Consider the following 22541-nt stretch of genomic DNA (forward strand, 5'->3'; position numbering starts at 1 on the left):
GCATTTAATATTATTATAAGGAATTTAATGATTCTTCAAAACGCTCAATTTTCCTTGTGTCACAAGGATGGCAGATGTCAGAGCATTGTTTTTGGATTGAAGTAAAAGGGTAAAGACAGTATTTGGCTCTATGTGACCTTGGGCAGAGTGGTAAACTATAAACCCATCTAGGTTTAGTTTCCTTATCTGTACAATAAAGATTAAAAATACATGTACCTATTTCACCTGGTAGGTGTAAGGTACATTCCAAGGTGGATAGCTTTAATCTCACCTTCCTGTGAGTTTTTAATTCTATAATGCAACTTGCCTGAAGTTAGTGAGATCATCTACTTAGAGAACATATTTTAGATATTAGAATATATTTAAAATTTAGGAAACCCCTTGAGAATGAATAGATATATAATCTTCCAAAAGCAATTTTCCTATTGGAAGATGATACCATTGATGGTATCACTGTGTGAGGTAGTCACTGGAAAGTATCTTCTCTCCAGTCCTGTAAGCTAGACTGTTTATACTTTGGTTAAGAATCCTGTTCATTCGAGCAACAACTGATACAATTTCTTTTATCCTACTATCACCTTCTCTCCACTTCTCAACTTTGTACTCATTTGATCTTCTTCTAAGTTAATAATTATCACTTGAGATTTATGTGAGGTTTAATAATGAGTCTTTTCTAGCAGCATTTAATACATCACTCAAAAGAACAAGTCTTAACTGAGAAATACAGGATACCTCATTTTCACAGTAATTTTTTTTTTTTTTTTTAAGTCCCAGTGATGAAAACTTAAGACAGCTTCCTCAAAGGAAGTTAAAACATTGACGAATCCAGTGTAGCCAGTGTTTAGCACGTCCAGCTTGACTGTCTTTTAACTTAGTCTGAGTCTTTTGGAATAGTTATTCCTTTTTTGTATTGTTATGCAGCCATGGAAGGAAAAAGCTGAACATTAAAATCATCAACAATATACCTGAAAGACAAAATAAGGTAAAATAAAAACAAAACAATCTTAAAGGAAAGTCAGTCCCTAATTGAGTATACATTTAAACTAATATTCTCACATTTTTCTTCAACCACAAATCCTTAAAAACAGTATGTACTTGATAAAATCAGTAGGATCTAAATAGTGAATTCAAAGGACAAACAAAACCCAAACATTAATAGTTTTAGTTCTGGCTCCCTTATTGACTTGCTGGAAAAAGTCTGGACTTGGGTCCTCAGCTGCACCTCTAAAATGGCAACAGTCCTTCATGCCCCAGTGTTGTACCCAGGGAATAAAGCAACTGAAAGTACGCCAGGTTCTCACCTGGAGTGCTCCAATAAGAACAGTATATCATATTTACTTTCTCGCTTCTCTGTCTTTTTTTTTTCCCTCATCAGTCTTATATACTAATAGCTTTTAGCGATTTATCAAGTAAAATACCTAAGCAAAATTTCAGTCAATGCCTAATTTTTAAATATAATTTTTTTTAAGTTTGCTTATTTGTAATCTTTTTGTGTTTGTTTTTGCAGTGCTGGGGATCAAACTTAAGATACTGTGCATGCTAGACAAGCACTTTACCACTGAGCTACCCCCTAGTCCTAAAAGTCTTTTGAGGTTACACTAGATAAATCTAGCACATAGCCTTTGCTTCAGTGTGAAACAGGGAGGAGAGGGACCCAATTGAGTATACAAAATTCAAATTGCTATCTTAAAAGGGAATTCTTCAGTTTTTAAAAATCCTATTATATTTAGACTTAAAACTGTAGATAGCTTATAATTAGATTAAAAATTAGTTTTGTCACAGGCAAATTTGAAATTATCTTATTCTTGTTTGGCAATAAAAAAAACCTTAAGACTTGGCTAGTATTTTGATATCTTAACATTTTTAAAAGATGAGTCTGCAACCAAAGTCTTCAAATGAAAAGGAATCAGATATGATCCTTATGTTAATTGATACACATTTTGTGAATTCTTTATAGAGTCAAAGCTAGAAAATAAGACATGACATTTAAAATGTTTTCCAAAAATGGAACTGCAGTTTCATAGAAGCACATAGAACTGGCCAATTTTTATTGTATGAAATGTAAAAACTAGAAAATAGTCCTGTATACATTCTTTTTTTAATATATATTTTTTAGTTGCTGAGAGATCTTTATTTTATTTATTTATACACTGTGCTGAGAATCGAACCCAATGCCTCACACATGCTAGGCAAGTGCACTACCGCTGAACAGCCTCAGTCCCTTGTATACATTCTTATAGTCACGTTTCTAATATTTTTCATTTGGGAAGATGATGGGGGCCATTAGAGAAATTATAGTATCTCTGCTGTGATGAGAATCAAGAAAGACATTAAGAACTGTGGCTCCCAAGAATAGTTTGCTCCCTGTGAGTCAAGAAGAAGCTGGGGCTGTAGTTCAGTGGTAGAGCACTTGCCTAGCACATGTGAGGCACTGGGTTTGCTCCTTAGCACCACATTAAAAAAAATAAAATAAAGGTACTGTGTCCATCTACAAATAAAAATATTTTTTAAAAAAAGGAAAAGAAACTGGGCATGGTGGCACTTGCCTGTAATCCTAGTAACTTGAGGCTGAAGCAAGAGGATCACAGGTTTGAGGCCAGCCTCAACGACTTAGTGAGACCCTATCTCAAAGTAAAATATAAAAAAGGTTGGGATGTGGCTCAGTGGTAAGAGTGCCTCCAGGTTCAATCACCAATAACAAATTTTTTTTTAAAAGGGTTGAGGGGCTGGGATTGTAGCTCAGTGGTAGAGCACTTGCCTAGCATGTGTGAGGCACTGGGTTTGGTCCCCAGCACCACATAAAAACTAAATAAACAAAATAAAGGTATTGTGTCCATTTATAACTAAAAATATTTTTTTAAAAAGGAAAGAAGATAGACACCTTAAGATTATTTTTCATCTGGAGCCATTTATTTCTAGTGAGTATATAACTTTAATATATGACAAAATTCAATGGCAAGCTTGAATTTAGTATTCTAAAATATTTTAGAATTTTTCTAAATGTGTATACTTATTCACATGTATTCTACCCACATTCATTGAAGGATATCTTGTTTCTCATTCATAAACCTCAGTATAGAAACATGAGTTTCTAAACCAAAAACTCCAACAGAAATTTTATGTTGGGTCTAAGAGAAAAGCTAGGGGTCTTTTTTAGGACAGCTTAGGAAGAATCTTTATTTTCAACAGTCTAAATAGGGCCATACATAATTACAGAAAATTTGATTCTGATGCCACTTAGAAGAGATTCCTTGTGAACATTTATATTTTTTTTTAATTTGGTGTTTCAATCGTTTTGAAGTAAGTGTGTCTTTAAAATGTTTTGATAAGAGCCACAAAAAATGTGTTTATCTTCCTATTTGGACTATACAAACTTGAGAATGTAGTCCCTTTCTTCACTCTCCCACTCTGGTCTGCAAAAGGTGACGAGTTACTTTTCCTTTCTTTCCTATCATGAGAGTTTTTCCTATTATATGCTCTTCTGGGAAGAAGTCATTAAGTGCTTTGAGTTGGGGCTGGCATTGTGGCTCAGTAGTAGAGTGCTTGCCTCGCACGTGTGAGATACTGGGTTCGATCTTCAGCACCACATAAAAACAAAAATAAAGATATTGTGTCCATCTATAACAAAAACAATTTTTAAAAAGTGCTTTGAGTTGGAAAGCCTGTTTTAAGGGAAAAAAAATCAAGGTCCCTTTGCAGAGAACATTATTACTTTAGATTTTTTTCTTTTAAAATTCTTCTGGAAAGTCCTTTTAAATGTTATTTCAAGTAATATATGAAATAATAATTTTGAATCATGGGCCTACAGTAAAAGTAGTTGGAGCACACTAACAAATATGTCAAATTGATATATTAAATAATATATGTTGGTTTCAAATAAAACATTGGGGGAAATTTTTAATATAAAAACTATCACCAGCCAGGCATGGTGGCACATACCTGTAATCCTATTGGTTCGGTAAGGTAAGCTAAGGCAGGAGGATCACAAGTTCAAAGCCAGCCTCAGCAATTTAGTGAGACCTTAAGCAATTTAGCAATACCCTCTCAAAAGCAAAAATAAAAGGGCTAAGGATGTGGCTGGTGGTTAAGTGCCCCAGGGTTTAATCCCTGGTACCAGAAAAACAAAAAACTCTCCTGCCTAATTAGTAACCTTTTAACTTTTTTTTTTTTTTTTTTTTTTTTTTGGTGGGGGGCAGGGAGTGCTAGGGCTTGAACCCTGGGGCATTCTACCACTGAGATACAATCCCAGCCTGGAAAATACCCCTTCTTTATTTTTTTATTTTGAGACAGGCTTGCTAAATTGCCCAGGTTGTCATCAAACTTGCAATCCTCCTACCTCCACCTCCTCCATAACTGGAATTATAGGCATATGCCCCTGCCTGTAAGAAGTTATTGGAAAACACTACAAACACAATTTATAAAATGAGGGGGGAAACAAAAGTATCACTAGCCTTTTTAAATGCAGATTTTTCTCTGATATTCAGTTTGTACCTATAGATATTACTAAGCATGGTAGATAGCAAATGTGAACGAGAGGAATAAAAACATGAGGGAAGTGAACGAGAGGAATAAAAACATGAGGCTACTCAAACCTGTGTGTGGAGCCAATATTCCCTTCTACATGTGCCTTTTTTTTTTTTTTTTAGAAAAAACAGAAAATCAGCAATAAGAAACAGAAAATGCTAACTGAACAAAAAGTGAATTAATGGAGGGCTGGACATCCTCTTATTCATTATAAGAAATACATGTTATGAGTAGAGTAATTGTATGATTTTTTGTGTTCTTTGATTCCTCTTTATAGAAGACTTTTATATATCTGAACCCAATAGAAGTAACAAGAATGGAACTTGTGATTTTTTTTTTTTATACCAGTGTTTAAAACCAGAGGTGCTTGACCACTGAGCTATATCCCCATATCCCCAGCCCTTTTTATTTTTTTTTTTTATTTTGAGACATGGTCTCTCTAAGTTGCTTCAGGCCTTGCTAAATTGCTGAGGCTGGTCTCAAAATTTCAATCTTCCAGCCTCAGCCTCCCGAGCCACTGGGACTACAGGTATGTACCACTGCACCTAGCTGAATTTGTGAATAATTTTAAAACCATAATGTGAATAATTTTAAAACCGTACTATAGTTATTGTTTCATGAGATGCCCTTCTGCAAAATGAGTTAAATGACATTTATCTCAAACATTTTAACTTCCTTTTTCCTTTTCCTTTTTGTGCCTATTCTGACTTTGGAAATTCACATGTAACAGCAGCATTTCATATCGTATTTTAAAATATCCTAATCTTTCAGACATAATAAAGATATGCTTACCTACAGAAGGAGCCAGCCAATACACTATAAAAAATTGAGGGAAAGCTTCATCAAAACACATGAAATGAAGTGAAAGTGCCAATGCTGGATTAAATAATGCTCCTGTTAGACTTCCTCCTGTAATACATTTTAAGCAAAGTGATTCCAAACAATGTATCTTACATTTTCTTGTATCTAGAAAGAAATAGGTTATTAAATGTAACTATTTTACTTTAGATATTTAAGTTGTCTTACTCTATGATTCTCCTTTGCAGAATCAAGTGGCATATTATAAAGTGTAATAGATTATGGATTATAATATTGCCAAGTAAAAAAAAAAAAAACAAAAGACAAAGGACATCAAGAGTTTAAACCTGGTGCTCTGCCTTTACTATAAAATGAACACTAAAAGTTAATGTGTTATTATAATAAGTTCCTATAGTTTTTATGAGATAGGAAATTTGGCCATTCTTCCCATTTATCAGTTTGAATAAGTGAAAAATAATAAAGTGAAAATACAATTAAAAATGGATATACTATCCCAGGGTTCTCTTGGGCATAAGCATACCTTTTGTATTGAAAACAAAAAGTAAAAATAGACCAAAATATCATCTCTTCCATTTTTTCTTGTCAGAAGAGCCCTTAAGAAGTCACCGTGCATGGTACATCTCAATAAAATGGTTATACAAATGTTTTTAAAGTGTGAGTCACTTCATGAAAAATAAGCACAAATTTTAAGTGTTGACTATTTTTCAGTATTCCTGTTCCAGCTCTATACCAAAGGTAATGACATGAGGCCTAGGAATCTATAGTTCTGTCCACATACTAAAAAAAGAAAGGCAGAGGAGACTGAAGGACTCCAACACTACTCACCAGAGCTGCGACTGCTTTTCAAAACACACCCTAAGAGCATCCCTAAGACTGGCACTGCTGGTAGTTCTTACAGATGAAGGCTTAGATGCACACATCTGCCTCTTCACTCAGCCACAGAGATCCTGAGACTTTTATATGTTTTATATTGACATATACTACTAGAGCCTGTCTTCATAGCATTCAGAAAAGTATAAAATTATTTAAGTTAAGTGACCCTTTCAATCAATGATTTGGGATTTTTGCAATTCTATTTTTGGGAGTACTCTCCATGTTCATAGTGTTTTTTTCTTTTTTGCAATAAAACTTTGACAATGGATGTTGAAAAATTAAGGTGATTTTTTCATAAGATTTCACTAATGAGATAACTACTAAACACTAGATGAAGCTCACTAGATGGCTAAGAGTTTTTGTCAGCACACTAGCCTCATGATTCGGGTGTTTTTTGGGGGTTTTGTTGTTGTTTTTTAACCTCAGCAATGATGGATACTGACATCACCTCATGGGCCTTCAGAATTATTCTTGAACAGTCACATCCTGGAATGTTAAACCTGCAACTGCCAAGGCTTAACAGAATTATAGCTGATCATTTCAGTTCAATTCTACACTACCACCACCCTGTAGAAAAATCTCACCATCTTTATAATATAATATGAATTAACATCAATGATCAGTGACTTCCTAAAGCAGAATTCTGAATGTAGCAGGGATGGTGCTGTGTGAATTCCAGGTAAGCCCATCGGCCTCTATTTTTTCGCTCTCAGAACAATACCCTGATGTAGAAGTAAACTGGTCTGGGCCACATGGATGGGAACCAAGGCAACCAGATGACAGCACCAACTGCCACACGTGAGGGTCCCCAGGCTTTTCCAGCTCCACCACTGTCCATATGGTGAATGTAGCTGCATGAGTGATGCCATGGGATTTGGCCAACAGATCCAGAGAACTGTGAAAAGTAATAAATTATTTATTTTAAGTTATGGGATTGTTTGTTACATAGCAATAGTTTAAACATACAGAAATCCATATCAGGTATGGATTCTGTGTTAACAAAAGCCCCAAATGTGGCATGGGCTTTTACTGGATAATTCTTTTGTTGTGAGGGTCTGTCCTGAGTACTGTAAGATGTTTAGTGGCATCCCCAGACCCTACCCAGTAGATGCTAGTAGCACTCTCTTCTCCCCACACTGTATCAACCCAAATGTCCTCTGGGGACAAAATCCTCCCCAGTTGAAAACCTAGAGAAACACTGGTACTTGGTACAAGAAGATATATTCAAGGTTGATTATTTATAATAGCAAAGAACTGGGAACTGGAGAAAACCTAAATATCTATTCACAGGAAAATTGCTAAATAAGCTTATTATTACTTTAGGATATCATAAAGCATTTTGAAATAATGAGAGAAATCTCCCTACTGACATAGATCTCCATTGAACAACCAAAAAAAGTAGACTGAAGAAAGGTATGATACTTTTTATGATAACATGAACACATACATAATAATATATAATGTTTCATAGATTATTATCTATAATAAATGCACTTAAAAGGCTTTGGAAGGACATAATACACACAACACAAAGAAGGATTAACTGGTGGAAAGAGACGGTAGAAAAGGAGGGACAGACATGGAGGATGGCAGTCAAAAGCACTTCAGTGTTTTATTAGTTTTTTGTAAAAAATCAGCAGACACAGAACTATCAGAAAGTGGCTTTAGCAAATATTAATTGACATTTGAAGGGGAGACGATATAACTGCATGTTGAGAGAGAGTTATCACCAAGAGATCTAGCAGAATTTTAGAGTCACTATAAGCTTATGAAATCACCATATCTAAAGGTGAGGTCTCAAATCTGACAATTGTACGAACTAATGTTTCTCAATGTTCCTGAGGGGAATCAAATTCTCTGTAACAGAAGGATACTAGTTAAAAATCACATAAAACTCATGTATAAGCCAGGAGGTCACTTATATTGGAAGCCATGGACATAAATTTACTAATTTATAATGGAAGCTAGCCCTTTCCAGTAACCAAAATATTTGTCTTCCTTCTCCAGAGCACTCATTTCCTGGTAAATGCCCCCTGGAAGGCCAAATCTATCACCAGAAGTTATTTGATCAGCATGTAATCAGAGCAAAGACCATGATAAAACATCCAGAACTAAAAATACCTTTATAATGACAAAACTGCTTTCCCTGGATGTGGTCTCTGCCTCCTGTTATATTGGGCAAATGCTCTAGACACTCCAGTTTTTACTGCTGGCTCACAGATATGCTAATTTACTGCTTAAACTTGGTAGCTCTTTTAAGACTAGTTATTATAGACATGGGAGAATGACACTGAACTGTTTCAGAGGTTATGGGGAGCACCTGGGGATTTGTATACCAAAAAATTGACTTATTTGCAAATAAGTTAACTTTCAATATAAAAGTTGTAAAGACTACACTTTCCTGAACTTATACCAACAAAAATATTGATTATGCAACAATGATGAACTTAGACTGGTAGCCTGTGACAAATTAATAGTAAATGCCATGTATTGTGCTAAGAATATAAATAATATTCCTTTTTTTTTGGTACCAGGAATTGCTTACCCACTGAGCCACATCCCCAGCCCTTTTTTAAATATTTTATTTAGAGACAGGTCTCATTGATTTGCGTAGGGCCTCATTAAGTTGCTGAGGCTGACTGAGCTGGCAATCTTCCTGCCTCAGCCTAGGATTATAAGCATGGGCCACCGAGCCCAGACTCATACTCTTGACATGATATTATTCTTCATTTTAAAGATGAACAAACTGAGACCAAATTAAGTATCTGGCATAAGAACACTAGCATAAGAACACAGACCAACTCTAAACCTGTACGCTTGACCACTATATTATACTGGGGTCATAAGTTGGTTTTATTTGGAAACTGGTAATAGCCTCTATTTCATATAGTTATTATATTAGAGGGAAAGTACGTAAGGACTTAGTTCCCTTCTCATTTAAAAGACTTAGAAGGATACCAAAAATCCTGCATGGAGTAATGGAGTGAAGTAAAAATACTACAATTTCTTAAAACAATTTATTAGACTTTTATTGGAAGCCATGGACATAAAATATGGAAAGCCCAAATATGTATTTTATCTATGTAGTTTTTTTTTTTATTGAACAAACTATTTGCTAGTTCACTCATTTACTCTAAAGATTCTTTCAACTGTTCACTTTGTACCAGATTATACTATCCTAAGTCCTAGTTCTACATTATGAAAAATAAAACAAATGTTGTTTCTGTACTCAAACCTTACTTTCTGGTAGATGAGGATAGGTACTATGTCAGAAAATAGTGTAAATAATTTTAAATTCTATAAACAAAAAACAGGTACAGTAATAAAGACAACTTACATGTGTAAAATAACATTTTTTCAATATCTAATTATGTACAGAAATAAATGCATTTTTTCTCACCCTGTTTATTGAACTAAAAATACAAATTAAGGAAGAATTTCTTGAAATCTGAAATAATAATTTATAATTTTAAGAGCCAGGTGTGGCAGCACACACCTGTCTGAAGTCCCAGCTATCTGGGAGGCTGAAGTAAGAGGATCACTTGAGCCCAGGAGCTTAAGATCAACCTGGACAGCATAATAGCAAGACCCCATTTAAAAAAAAAAAAAAAAGTTTATATTTTTTAATATGTTCTCACCAAGCTTTTTCTTTTTTTTTAATTTTATTTTATTAGGGAAGCCAATAACTACATAAGTGGTAATGACAACTGTGGCCCTCACCTGCACATAAAAATTCTGACTGCTGGGCTGGCTGAGTGGTAGAGCATTTGCTTAGTATATGCAAAGCCAGGGGTTGAATCCTCAGCACTACAAAAAATAAATTCAGAATGCTAAATCAATAAATACATAATCCTAGAAACCTATGGCTAGGCTGCTAGGCAGTTCTGTTCTGAATCTTAAAATACATCATCAGTCATTTTGACATGACCTAAATTCATGAATCCTGAGTGCCTTCAAGGCCCAAGTAGAAATCTCCCAGCATGCAATTTTGTCAAACCTGTACTTGTGGTATTTTACAAGTTTAAAAAAGATACAATCCTTGGGCTGGGGATGTGGCTCAAGTGGTAGCACACTCGCCTGGCATGCGTGTGGCCCGGGTTCAATCCTCAGCACCACATACAAAGATGTGTCTGCCAAAAACTAAAAAATAAATATTAAAAATTCTCTCTCTCTCTCTCTCACTCTCTCTTTAAAAAAAAAAAAAAAAAAAAAAAGATACAATCCCGATGGCTCAGGAGGTTGAGGCAGGAGGACTGCAAGTTCAAAGTCAGTCTCAGCAAAAGGAAGGTGCTACCAACTCAGTAAGACACTGTCTCTAAAGTACAAAATAGGGCTGGGGATGTGGCTCAGTAGTTGAGTGTCCCTGAGTTCAATCCCTAGAAACTACCCCCCCAAAAAAAAATAGTTAAATCAAAGTAACTTATAATGATGTGTGATCTAGCCACCTCTTCTCCTGCCTTTGTTTCTCTTTTCCTTTTTAAGTTCTTCCTACAAAAGCCTTGCTTTTGCCTGACCTCACAGACATTCAGCTAGTCCCAAGACAGTCCATTCTATTTGGAACAAAATGGTAACATAGTAAAGTAAGTTTCTGTGGGATCATAAAATTTAAAAAACCTGCTTAATCCAGTGTTTGCCAGACTTATTTGATAAAAATCCTTTTGTAATTAAAAATTTTTAATTGTGGTAAAAGATACATAAAATATGCCACTCAGTGTTTTTTACATTCAACAATGTTGTTCTACTGTCAGTATTATCTTTTTTCCAGAAGTTTTCTATCACTCTGAAGTCTGTACCCATTTGTAGTAAGCCATTGTTGTAAATTGTGGCCGCCATTAGAAGATGGCGCCGGCTTCCACTGTGGCCTGTGATAAATCAAATTCCTTTGTGGAGAGTTGGCACGCTATCTCTTGCCACCCTATAAGAAAGACCCACGCGGCAGCTTAAGATTGGTACGTGGGAGGCTTTATTAGGCTGTGCTTGGGCCCTCAGAGGAAGGAAGAAGAAAGAAAGTGAGTCACTATAAGATACTTAAATCAAGGCCTGAATAAACTGCTGAAAGAAGATTCCTGAGTTGCGTCTTCCTTGCGGGCAAGGGGTCGCGACACCCATTAATAAGTTTCCATTTCTTCTTTCTCCTCAGTCCTGGTAACCTATATTCTACTTTCTGATTCTATGAATTTGCCTATTTTGGATTATTTCATGTAGTGAAGTAATAAAATATTTGTCCTTTTTGAGGGGTCAGGACTCTTAAATTTTCTTTATTTTTACTTTTTGGTACTGGGGATTGAACCCAGGGGCACTTAATTACTGAGACACATCCCCAAAACTCTTTAGTTTTTATTTTGGGACAGGGTCTCACTGATTTGTTTAGTGCCTCCTAAATTGCTGGGATTACAAGTGTGCCCCACCATGTCCAACTAGAATTTTTAAAAAAAGAATTAGTGGGACTTGAACACAGAGACACCCTACCACCCTACCAGTTCCCCCACCCTGCCTCATGTTTTTTCATTTTTGAGACTGTGTCTCACTAGATTGCTTCCAACTTTTGATCCTCCTGCCTCAGCCTCCTGAGTTCTTGGGATTACGTTGTGCAATGTGTCTGGCTTAACATAATATTTTCAAAGTTCATATTGTATCTGTCAGAACTTTATTCCTTTTTAGAGCCAATTGTATTCAACTGTATGTTTTTAGAACTCATGAGGAGCACACTGTAGGAATGCTGATAATAAAACCAGGTAGGTACTTTAGTGTCAGTTTGAAGCACAGTTTGTGCGCATGCTTGCTGTGTAAATTGCGATGATCATTTAACTTCTGAGCCCCACTCACTTTGCTTAAAATGGAAATAATGTATTCACAATGGCTTTTGGTAAGGATTAACTATGATTACTCATATAAATTTCCTAGCAAGATGCTTTAGCCTATACTAAGCACCCAATGAATACTCTTATCTGTCCTATATTGGCAGAAAAGAAAATGAAAGGAAGATTATCATAGATTGTGATTTTTCTGTTTGGTTTTACCCCTGCACTCTCCAGCACTGACTGTAGCCACTAATTACAGTACATTACACTTGAAATGTGCCTACTGCCAGTAAGGAACTCAATCGTTATTTTTCCTTAATTTAAACAGCCACAGGGGGCTAGTGGCTTCTGAATTGGACTACACAGGCCTAGATTCTTAGAACAGTGGTTTTCAACCTTGGCTTTGAAAGGAATCACCTGGGGAACTTTAAAATATATCACTGCTTCCAGGCATAGTTGCATATGCCTATAATCCCAACTGTTTGGGAAGCTGAGGCAGGAGGATTGCAGGTTCAAAGCCAGCCTCAGCAACTAGCGAGAACCTAATGAGAACCTGTCTCAAAATAATAAAAAACTGCTGGGGGGCTGGGGATGTGGCTCAAGCGGTAGTGTGCTCGCCTGGCATGTGTGCGGCTGGGGTTGTATCCTCAGCACCACATACAAACAAAGATGTTGTGTCTGCCGAAAACTAAAAAAAATAAATAAATATTAAAATTCTCTCTCTTTCTCTCTCTCTCTCTCAAAAAAAAAAAAAAAAACTGCTGGGGATGTGACTCAGTGATAGAACATTCCTGGGTTCAATCCCTGGTACAAAAAAGTTAAATTAAATTATACCACTGCCTAGGCACCTTCCCAGAGCAATTACATTTTAATCTCTGAACCCAGAATGGGTATATTTTAAAAGCTCCCCAGTCATTCCAATGCAGGAAGAATGTTGAAAACCACTGTTCCAGCAACCCTTTTACTCTCTCCCCCTCTTCCATTAATTAGTTCCCACATTTCAATAAAAAGGAACAGTGTTTTAGATCTCTTAAATTAATCTTTTACATACTCCTTCCACTAGTTTTCCTTATATTAATCTATAACTTCAAATATTATCAAAATCTCTATAACATAAATATATGCAGAATTATTTATGATCACAACTATATTAAAATTATAAAATAGAATACCAACTTGAGGATAATCAACAGAGGGAGGAGGGACATAGTTGGAGAAAGATCCAACTGTCGATGTTTTATTTTAAAAATCTTTTACTGTAAAAGACTAAACTGTGATGTAACTACTTTTTTTTTTTGGGGGGGGTCACTGTTTTTTGTTTTCCCTGGTACCGAGCCTCACTGAACTACATCTCTAGACCTTTTCAAATTATTCTACTTTGAGACTAGAAAATAGGGTTTTGCCAAATTGCTCAAGCAGGCCTTGAACTTGTTGTGATCCTCCTGCCTGAGCTTCCTGAGTAACTGGAATCAGAGCATATGCTGCCACACTCAGCAGAATTTTTTTTTTAACCATAAAACAGTTAAATTCATACATAGTGGATATTTCTGATTTAGCTAAAACCTAAAACTTGAATAAATGAGCAACTATTCATGAATCCTCCAGTTATACATATGCTCTTCCCTCTCTCCTGGAACATTTGTTTTCATCTGTGTATACTAAAAAATGGAACTATGCCTAAAGAAGGGAATATGGATTGGGAAGTCTTTCATTTTTACCCTATAAGGTCAAACACATTTAGGAGCCCTTATTTTGAGGTTTGTTTCTAATTCTAAGATTCACTTTAAAGGGCAGAAGAAAGACAACTATTATAAATTTCCTTTGTTATATTCATGCCTCCAAAACATTTTATAATTCAGATATGGTCCCAGTAAAGGTATTCTGTTGGAATCATTTGGGAATGGGGGCATAGAGGATTGTGTGCAGGGCCTCATGAGTGCTAGCTAAATGCTCTGGTAGCACATGCAAGGCACTGAGTGCCATCCTCGGCACCACATTAAATAAATAAATAAATACATTTTTTTTAAGCATCCTTAGTTTCAATCAAGTTTTAATTTTAAGACACAACTTTCTTGATAGACCAATTAAAGTTCATTTATAACTCAAGACGAATTATTAAAGAAATAAGAAATGAGTGGGGCTGGGGTTGTGGCTTGGTGGCAGAGAGCTTGCCTAGCATGTGTGAGGCACTGGGTTCGATTCTCAGCACCACATATTAATAAATAAAATAAAGGTCCATGACAACTAAAAAGAAAAATTAAAAAAAAAAGAAATGAGTAAGTAATTTGTAAAAAAAAAAAAAAAAGACTAGAAAATGGAACTACAGAATTTCTACTCCCCATTCTTAACTACTAACCAATCATGTGCCTTGTGCTTTAAAAAGGAAGGAACTTTTTAGACCCGGGATCATTTTTCAATGAGTGTCAGAAACCATCTAAACTACCTTAACAATATCAAAGAGGTAACTGATAAGTTGTCTTTCCTCTCTAACGCTAAAACAATCCCTTTCTAAGATATTTGAACCCATGGCAGTATCTAACAGGATCTCAAATTTCAGCACAAGAGGTGGCGCCTTTCTCTGTGTTTTTGAAAACACTAAATAAAAGACCTCAGCCTTGTTGGTTAAGAATGCGTTGCAAAATGGTTAGAATAAAAGGGCTGAGGGATACCAATATTTACATCACAGCGGTGTGGGGTTTCAGATGTATCTTGGTAAAGAACTTAATCATAGAGGTCCAGACGTCCCAAGTGTTTTATGGGAAATGACAAACCTGCGTAGGCCAAAAAGGTGATGAGTGCAGCCAGCAGGTGGATACGAAGCTTGGTTCGGACCTCCTGGAACTGCAGCAGAGCGCTGTGGAAGATAAAGGAGCAGACGACCTCTGTGATGATCGCTTGGGGTAAATCGGTATCGATGGGATTCTTGCAAGCCAAGTTCCTCTCGCTAAAGTGATACTTGGTCAGACCCAGGTTCCACAGGGCGCTTACATAGTACCTGCTGCACAGAGCGCTAACTAGCTGAGACGACAGCCTCACTGCACCCATCTCGGGGGACATTCCCCCCAGCATCATCTGCATCATCACGCCGCACGGATTGCCGGAAGTGCCCACCAGAGTCAGGCCATGCACCAACGAGAAGAAATAGATTAGCGTCAGCGTCCAGGTGGGGTGCGCCGAGTCCTGCGCGCTAAGCAGTTGTAGCTCGTGGGTGCAGCAGCAGAGCTGGAAGGTGGCCAGAAACTCCAAAGCGAAGGCGTGGGCCAGGGGCCTGTGCAGCTGCTGTCGAGCAATCACGCGGCCCAGACCCATGAACAGCACGATCGACAACATAAGCCCCAGAGAGGTGCAGGTGTCCCGGACCTGGGGCCAGAGTCCCGGCTGCGCCGACATGACTCCCTTACTGTGTGACTAGCGGGCTTGCTCCTGAACGACAGGAGACTGCCTGGGGCCTGAGTCTTAAATCCGCAGCCCCGCCCCTCCTCACGCCCCTGGGGAGGGCCGGCTCTAGGCTAGCGGGAGGTCCCGGGGCGTCACGCTGGAGGGATCCTCCCCCCCTTCCCGGCTCGGAGTTAAGGTGTTGGAACCGGAGCCGGGGAGGAGAGGAGGTGAGGGGCGGCGAGGGAGCTGTGCTTGAGCGTCGGCTGAGGGGCCAACGGTCAGCCGAGCCCAACACGCACAGCTCCTCTGCCTCCCTCTGCTACTGGAAGCGATCGCTGGTGGGGCGGGGCGCCGAGGGACGCCGCGCGCCCAGGGCCATTGCGCACGCGCGCAGTGGCCGGCGCGCGCGAGACCCAGACCTCCAGATCCCTGAACCTGCCCGGCAGAGATAGGATGGCGCCCTTTGCGCTCCGACATGTGCTCTGGAATGTGAACTCGAGCTTTTTGGGTACTCTGAGAAGACTAATACATCTATCTGGAAGGCCCCTTAAAGGTCATCTCAGCAACCCCCTCGTTTTTACTAATGGGGCGACCGAGATTAAGAAGGGCGCGCAGCGCCCGGAACCGGCGTGTAGGGGGTGTGCTTTAATAATGGACTTGAGAACCGAGGAGGAGCGTGCAGCAGGCGCTTCTTGCCTAACAAATCTTTTTTAAAATTTTGTAATTGTGATAAAGTGACTATATGCCATTTGTTTTAACCATTTTTAAGTGTATAATCCAGTGACATGAATTACATTCACAGTTATCCAACCATCACCACTCTTTCCACAGTTTGAGTCATGGATCTTAGAAATGATGTTCCCTAAATTTATAATATTTGTATAATCTGTTTATAATCTTTGGCATGAATTATTTAAATATGATAACATAAAACAGTCAATTTTTACGTTTTAAAATTTTATTTGTTCTAATTAGTTATACATGACAGTAGAATGCATTTTGACATGTTGTGCACAAATAGAACACAATTTCTCATTCCTCTGACTGTACAGGTGCAGAGTCGCTCCAGTAGTGTAATCATACATGTATATAGGATAATAATGTCCTTCCCATCCCCACAGTCCCACCCCTACCCTCGCTCCCATCTACACAAACCAAAGTTCCTTCATTCTTCCTCCACCCCGCTCCGCCCCAGCTCTGGTTCACGATTTGCTTATCAGAGAAAACATTCTGCTTTTGTTTTTTTGGGATTGCCTTATTTCAATTTTTACTTGTTCTTATTAGTTAATACATGCTAGTAGAATGTATTTTGACGTATTATTGTTCTCATTGTTCTGGTTGTACATGATGTAGAATTACATTGGTGGTGTAATCATATATGCACATAGGATGGTATGTCCAATTCATTCTACTTTCTTATTCCCATTCCCCCTCCCTTCCCTTCATCCCCCTTTGAAACAGCCATTTCTTATAGTCATTGCATCCTATGAAGGAAGCAAAACTCCGGAAAAGTCCACTCATAGAATAGTGGTTTGTTTTAAACAGGGTGAAAACTCTTTAGCACAAAGCCTAGCACTAAGGAAATAGTAAAGTAGAAGCTTAAAGGTGAAACAGAAGTTTTCAGAAGCTGGAGTCCCAGTCTTGGCTTTTGCCATCACACTATAGTCCCAACAACTCACTCAGACCTTGCACCTAGCAAAGTTTTGTGCTAATGGAATGGTATCATGGCTCACAGTGGAGTTTCCAAATACCTTGGCACTCTTCAGCTACAATTCTGTTCCAGCTGGCTCTTTTGACCATAAGTCCACATTTCATTGAATTGAAGGGGAGAGAAAAAGGAAGGAGAGTGAGAAGAACTTCTGGATGATTCTCCTCGGTTTTATTCCCAATTTCAACTTGTCCTTTTATAACCTAATGAAAATACTTTTTTTTTTGGGGGGGGGTCTTATGGTACTGGAGATTAAGCGCAGGAGGATACTACCACTGAACTACATCCCCACCCTTTCCCCTTAAATTTTATTTTGAGACAGGGTCTTGTTAAGTTGCTAAGTCTGGCTCTACCTTGCTATCTTCCTGCTTCAGCCTCCCAAGTCACTGGGATTACAGGCGTGTACCACCAAGCCTGGTGGAAATTCCCCTTTTAATGTGAACATTTCTGTGGTATCAATAAAAATTTTTATAAACTCTGAATTTTTAAATAACTCAATTCTTTCATAAATCACAAAGAAAAAGTCCTTTCCTCTTTCCTGTGTTGATGCTTAATAAGGAAAAAATTTCAGGTAAATAAAAACTATGTTTTAGTTGTGCTATTTAAAGAGATTACTTTAAAACCAAACCTGTGGTATAATTCCTTCATTGATTCTCTTTACTAGAGGTCACTTGAGAATTATTTAATGTAAATGCATTTTGTTTATTGCTTTGCTGATAATTCACCTTTACTAGCAAAAGCTGTTTAGAAAACTGGTCTTTGGACTTTGGTAAGAAATTTTAATATCATTGTAATATACATTGTCATTAAAAGGACTTTGGACATAGTTCAAGTAAAGAAAAAGAGCAATATAAATTCAACTAATTAAAAAAAAATTAAAAAATAAAAAAAAATTAAAAAAAAATAAATTCAACTAATTACTTGTGATTTAATATTTCACATCAAATACATCTTTTTCTATTTTCAGAGGCAAGAAATGACTAATTAAAATGACTACACATGAAGGCTGGGGTTGTGGCTCAGTGGTAGAGTGTTTGCTTAGCATGTGTGAGGCACTGGGTTTGATTCTCAGCACCATATATAAGTAAATAAAATAAAGATCCATCAACAACTAAAAAATATTAAAAGAAAATAACTCCAGATGAGCTAAGATCTGTGTTAACTTTAGTGAAACAGCAATGAAGACAGTCTTTGCTCTTGAATAGCATAAAAGAAGAGAAAACAAAATTAAAATATAGTGTAAAGGGGCTGGAGTTGTGGCTCAGTGGTAGAGCACTTGCCTGGCATGTGTTACCGCTGTTTACCAGTGACAAGTCCTTATGTTATGCTCGAATTCGGGACCCCCAAAAGACCACCAGAGACCAAGATCTGTGTAAGCAGTAAAGAGATGTTTATTGTGAGCTAGCTTGGTCCTCCGCACCCACACAGCAACTGGTGACGCTGAGAGGCCCCAAGCCCAGGGTTTGCAGCAGTTTTATACACTCTTTGGGGAAGGCAGGGACCCCACATACATCATAGCATCTCTTAGCAAATCATCACACACTGTGGGAAAATCATAAAACAACTCTAAAACATGATTAGCACATTCACTGGCAGGAACAAGGTGGGTAGGAGTGATTGGTTAGTATAAGAAGGGGATTTGTTTGAACTGATTGGTTTAAACCATGAGGGGAGTACATGCTGAACTACATGGTTTCCCAACATGTTATCAACCACCATAAACTACCGGGAGAGTCATCTAACATCCCAGGTATTTTCCCTGACCCAGGCTGATTGATGGCTGCTAGGGGGTTGCTATGGGTCCCCACCTAGCCTGACTGAGTCAGGGAAGCCTGGCACAGCAGATCTCTCCTGTTATTTGTAGATAAACAGCTCAGCAGGGTGGGTATGTGCCTAGGAGTGCTCTGTGGGTCTTTCCAAGGACAAGGGTCACGCCCCCTTCCTTGGACAGGCTTTGCTCTGAAGTAGAGGCTGGTTTTTCACTTACTTTCCCAATGCTGAAGTAAAACACCAGAAAAGCACACCAAGGCAAGTTTAGAGTGGAAAGTAGAAGCTTTATTAAGGACAACAGAAAAGACTTCTCCCCGGAGGAAGAAGGGGACCCAAGAGGTGGAATCAGTGGAAGAGGGAGGTCTTTCCGGCATTCCTGTCCTTTGTTCTATTATCTTGCAATGATAGAATGTAGATGGGAAGGCCCAAAGGGTGGGGGACCCATGGGCCTGAGGAGTAATCTGGGCAGGAAGGACTTTTGGATTAGTATCTTCAGGTTTACTGGGAGCTACTTCATTAACATTTCCTTGGGATGGGCTCTGGGCCTTGGGGACATTTTCAATTCCTCTTTCCCTGGACTCCATTCTCAATATGGCCTTCATTTTCGATTTTACTGATATTAGACCTGATTTACCTAACTACACTAACTACCTGTCTTTAAATCTGGCTTCACATGTGTGAGGCCCTGGGTTCGATCCTCACCACTGCATATAAATAAATAAATAAATTGGAAGAAAAAAAGATCCATTACAACTAAAAAATATTATAAAATAAAATATAGTGTAAAGGGCTCGGATGTAGCTCAGTGGTAGTGTTATCTATAGAAACACTACCATATATACCATATCCCCATATACCACATACCACTATACTTATCTATTGATAAGTATATAGCTATAAATAAGACTGTCACAATAAAACTATCAAAATTAGGAAATTAACATTGTTACCTTCTACCTCTTAACCCCATTAAAGTTTTGCCATTTGTCCTAATATTGTTCTTTATAGCAAAAAGATTCAGTTCAAAATCATGTATGCATTTAGTTGTCATGACTTATTGGTTTCCTTCAATCTGAAAGTTCCTTAGTCCTTTCTTGACTTTCATGGCCTGGATTATTTTTGAGAACTTCCTTGACTGTGGGTTTGTCTGATGTTTCCTAGATATGAATTTCAGGATATAAACTTTAGCAGGAATATCACAGAAGTCAGTTGACACTGTAAGGATCCGGCGAAGCGTCGGAGGAAGAGACCACCAAGAGACTGACTTTATGCAATAGGCAAGAGGAGTTTATTAGGATCCGGTTCAGCGCGCTGAGGCCCCAGGCCAACTCGCACAAAAAGGGAGAGCAGCCCAGAGCCTAGAGCAGAGGTCAAGCAGAGCTTATGTACACTTTTTGGGGAAGGAGGGGGGGCTTTGCATACGTCAGAACAAATCATCATGAGGCGCAGGAAAATTGAACAACAACTCTGAGTCATGATTAGCACATTCACTGGCGGGAACAGATTGGACGGGGGTGATTGGTTACTTCTAAGCGGGGTGAACATTTAAATTGATTGGTTCTGGGGCCTGAGGTGCCTATGTGCAGGGCTACTCAAAGTCCCAAGTTATTAGACCACCAGAGGAGCCAGTGAGAATGTTTACTGGGCAGTTCGGGTATTGTCCTAACAGCTACAGAGATTACAGGCTCCAGGGGTAGCAGAGGAATTTAACAATAATAAACATAACAATGGTCTTTTACTTTACAACCCAAGCCTTGCAGTTTAGAAACTTCACAATGTCCGATCTTTTACACTTTAACTTTAACTCAGGCTCTGGGCTTAGAATCAGCTTAAAAATTTCACCTTTACAACACTTGATTTCAGATGTTTCATTATCAATGAAAACTACTGATCTCCTGATAAAGATGGTATCTGTCAGATTCCTTTAAAGGTTCTCTTTTCCCTTTTTTCCTTTAAAGGTTCTCTTTTCCCTTTTGTGTTATATAAGTAGTAGGAAGATTTTTCAGTCTTTACGTGAAGTGTCCACATGATCTGGTGTGGGGTAAGGCCAGAGTCTACTTTCATGTTTCCTTAATAGAAGGAAAGAAAAGCAATGTTGCTGAGTGAAAAGCACTTTGAAGTTTTGGAGACAGTACTGCTGAGTAGTTCTCTAGATGGCCTTGGATTCCCTAGTTCTCCCCCATTTCTCACTTATAGTTCTTAAAAATAACTGTACAATGTACTGGGAGTACAACATCTTGAGATAAGGGGGATATTATGGTTTGGATTGAAGTGTTCCCCTAAGACATGTTGAAGGCTTGGTACTCAATGCTGCAGTGTTGGGACTTCATAAGTGATTGGATCGTGGGGATTCTAACCGCATCAATGGATTAATCCATTGAGGGATCCATAGCTGAATAGGCTATTGGGAGGTGCTGGGAACTGTAGGAAGTAGAACCTAATTGGAGGAAGTGGGAACTACATCTTGTCCCTGGCCCCTTCCTGTCTTAGTTTTCTAACTACTATGAGGTGAGCAACTTTCCTCCTCCATATCCTTCTGCCATGATGTTTTGCCTTGCCTCAGGCCTAAATCAATGGAGCCAGCTGACCATGAACTAAAACCTTTTGAAAACATGAGCCGAAACAAGTCTTTCCTCCCTTAAGTTGTTTTTCTTAGGTAGTTTGTCATAGCAGTGAAAAGCTGACTAACACAGATGAGATGGCTGAACAGTCTGGACTTTGTTCAGCCTCCCCTAGAAATAACATGCCTTCCAGTGGGTTAGCCCAATGTGTTGGATGGCTTCCAGGAGATAAAACCAGAGTAGACTGCTTTCCAGGGTCCCAAAACTGCAGCGCCAAGTGGGCACTTGAAATTAGAGCCATCTCCCCTGGACAACTTTCCCGAGCTTGGAAATACTGGCTTACAGTGAATCCTAGGATTCTCTTGCCTTGCCACCTACCTGTAATTGAGCTGATTCACGTAATGTGTACATAGGGATATTCTTTCTCACCAGAATCAGACAAAATGCCTTTAGGGAACTAGACCCCTGCTCTGCCACCTGTGGATGACTCCTGCTTTATGTTTCCATTTCCTCCAGCAGGCGCCCCCTCTGGAATTAGAATATTAAACCTGGACAAGAAAGAAAGGAAGGAGAGCCTGCAATTTATGGTAAAGATGAACCTGAATTGGAAGGTGAATGCCTGAAAATGGGTATGGAAAAACACTGAGGCTGAATGTGGAGATGGTCCTGATGTGAAAGGGAAGTCTACCAAACCTACAGAATACTGAAATCCCGAAAGTAGATGATGGGCAGCCATAAGTTAAGACAAACTTAAGCCATACATACTGTCATATTGAAAATACGACTTAAATTCTCTCAATAAACTTTACAGCTTTCCCAGGGGAGGGGGAAACATGGGTGCTGCAACATGGATGAACCTTGAGAACATTATGTAAGTGAAATAAGCCAGTCACCAAAAGAAATACTGTGCGCTCCTGCTTATATGGGGTTCTAGGTTGGTGAAGTTCATACAGATAGAAAGTAGAATGGCGGTTGTCAAGAGGAGGTGGGGGAGGAGGAATGGGCAGTTAATGTTTAATGGGTTGAGAGTTTCAGTTTTGCAGGAGTTCTGTGGACAGATGGCATAATGGTTACACAACAGTGTGAGTATACTTAATACCCCTGGAT

The 22541-nt window shown here is 38.4% G+C and overlaps 1 protein-coding gene across 1 annotated transcript; it reads right to left on the minus strand.

Annotated features, from left to right (window-relative positions):
• Nucleotides 1-894: 894 nt before the first annotated feature.
• On the minus strand, nt 895-15455 carry Aqp11 (aquaporin 11). Its single transcript, XM_076842079.2, has 3 exons — nt 14789-15455; nt 5317-5433; nt 895-965 (listed from the first exon to the last, which is right to left on the minus strand). Exons 1-3 carry the CDS (start codon nt 15405-15407, stop codon nt 895-897), a joined length of 807 nt encoding a protein of 268 aa, XP_076698194.2. The 5' UTR covers nt 15408-15455.
• Between the last annotated feature and the right edge of the window lie 7086 nt (nt 15456-22541).

This window comes from Callospermophilus lateralis, chromosome 2 (assembly GCF_048772815.1).
Source record: "Callospermophilus lateralis isolate mCalLat2 chromosome 2, mCalLat2.hap1, whole genome shotgun sequence".
Taxonomy (NCBI): domain Eukaryota; kingdom Metazoa; phylum Chordata; class Mammalia; order Rodentia; family Sciuridae; genus Callospermophilus; species Callospermophilus lateralis.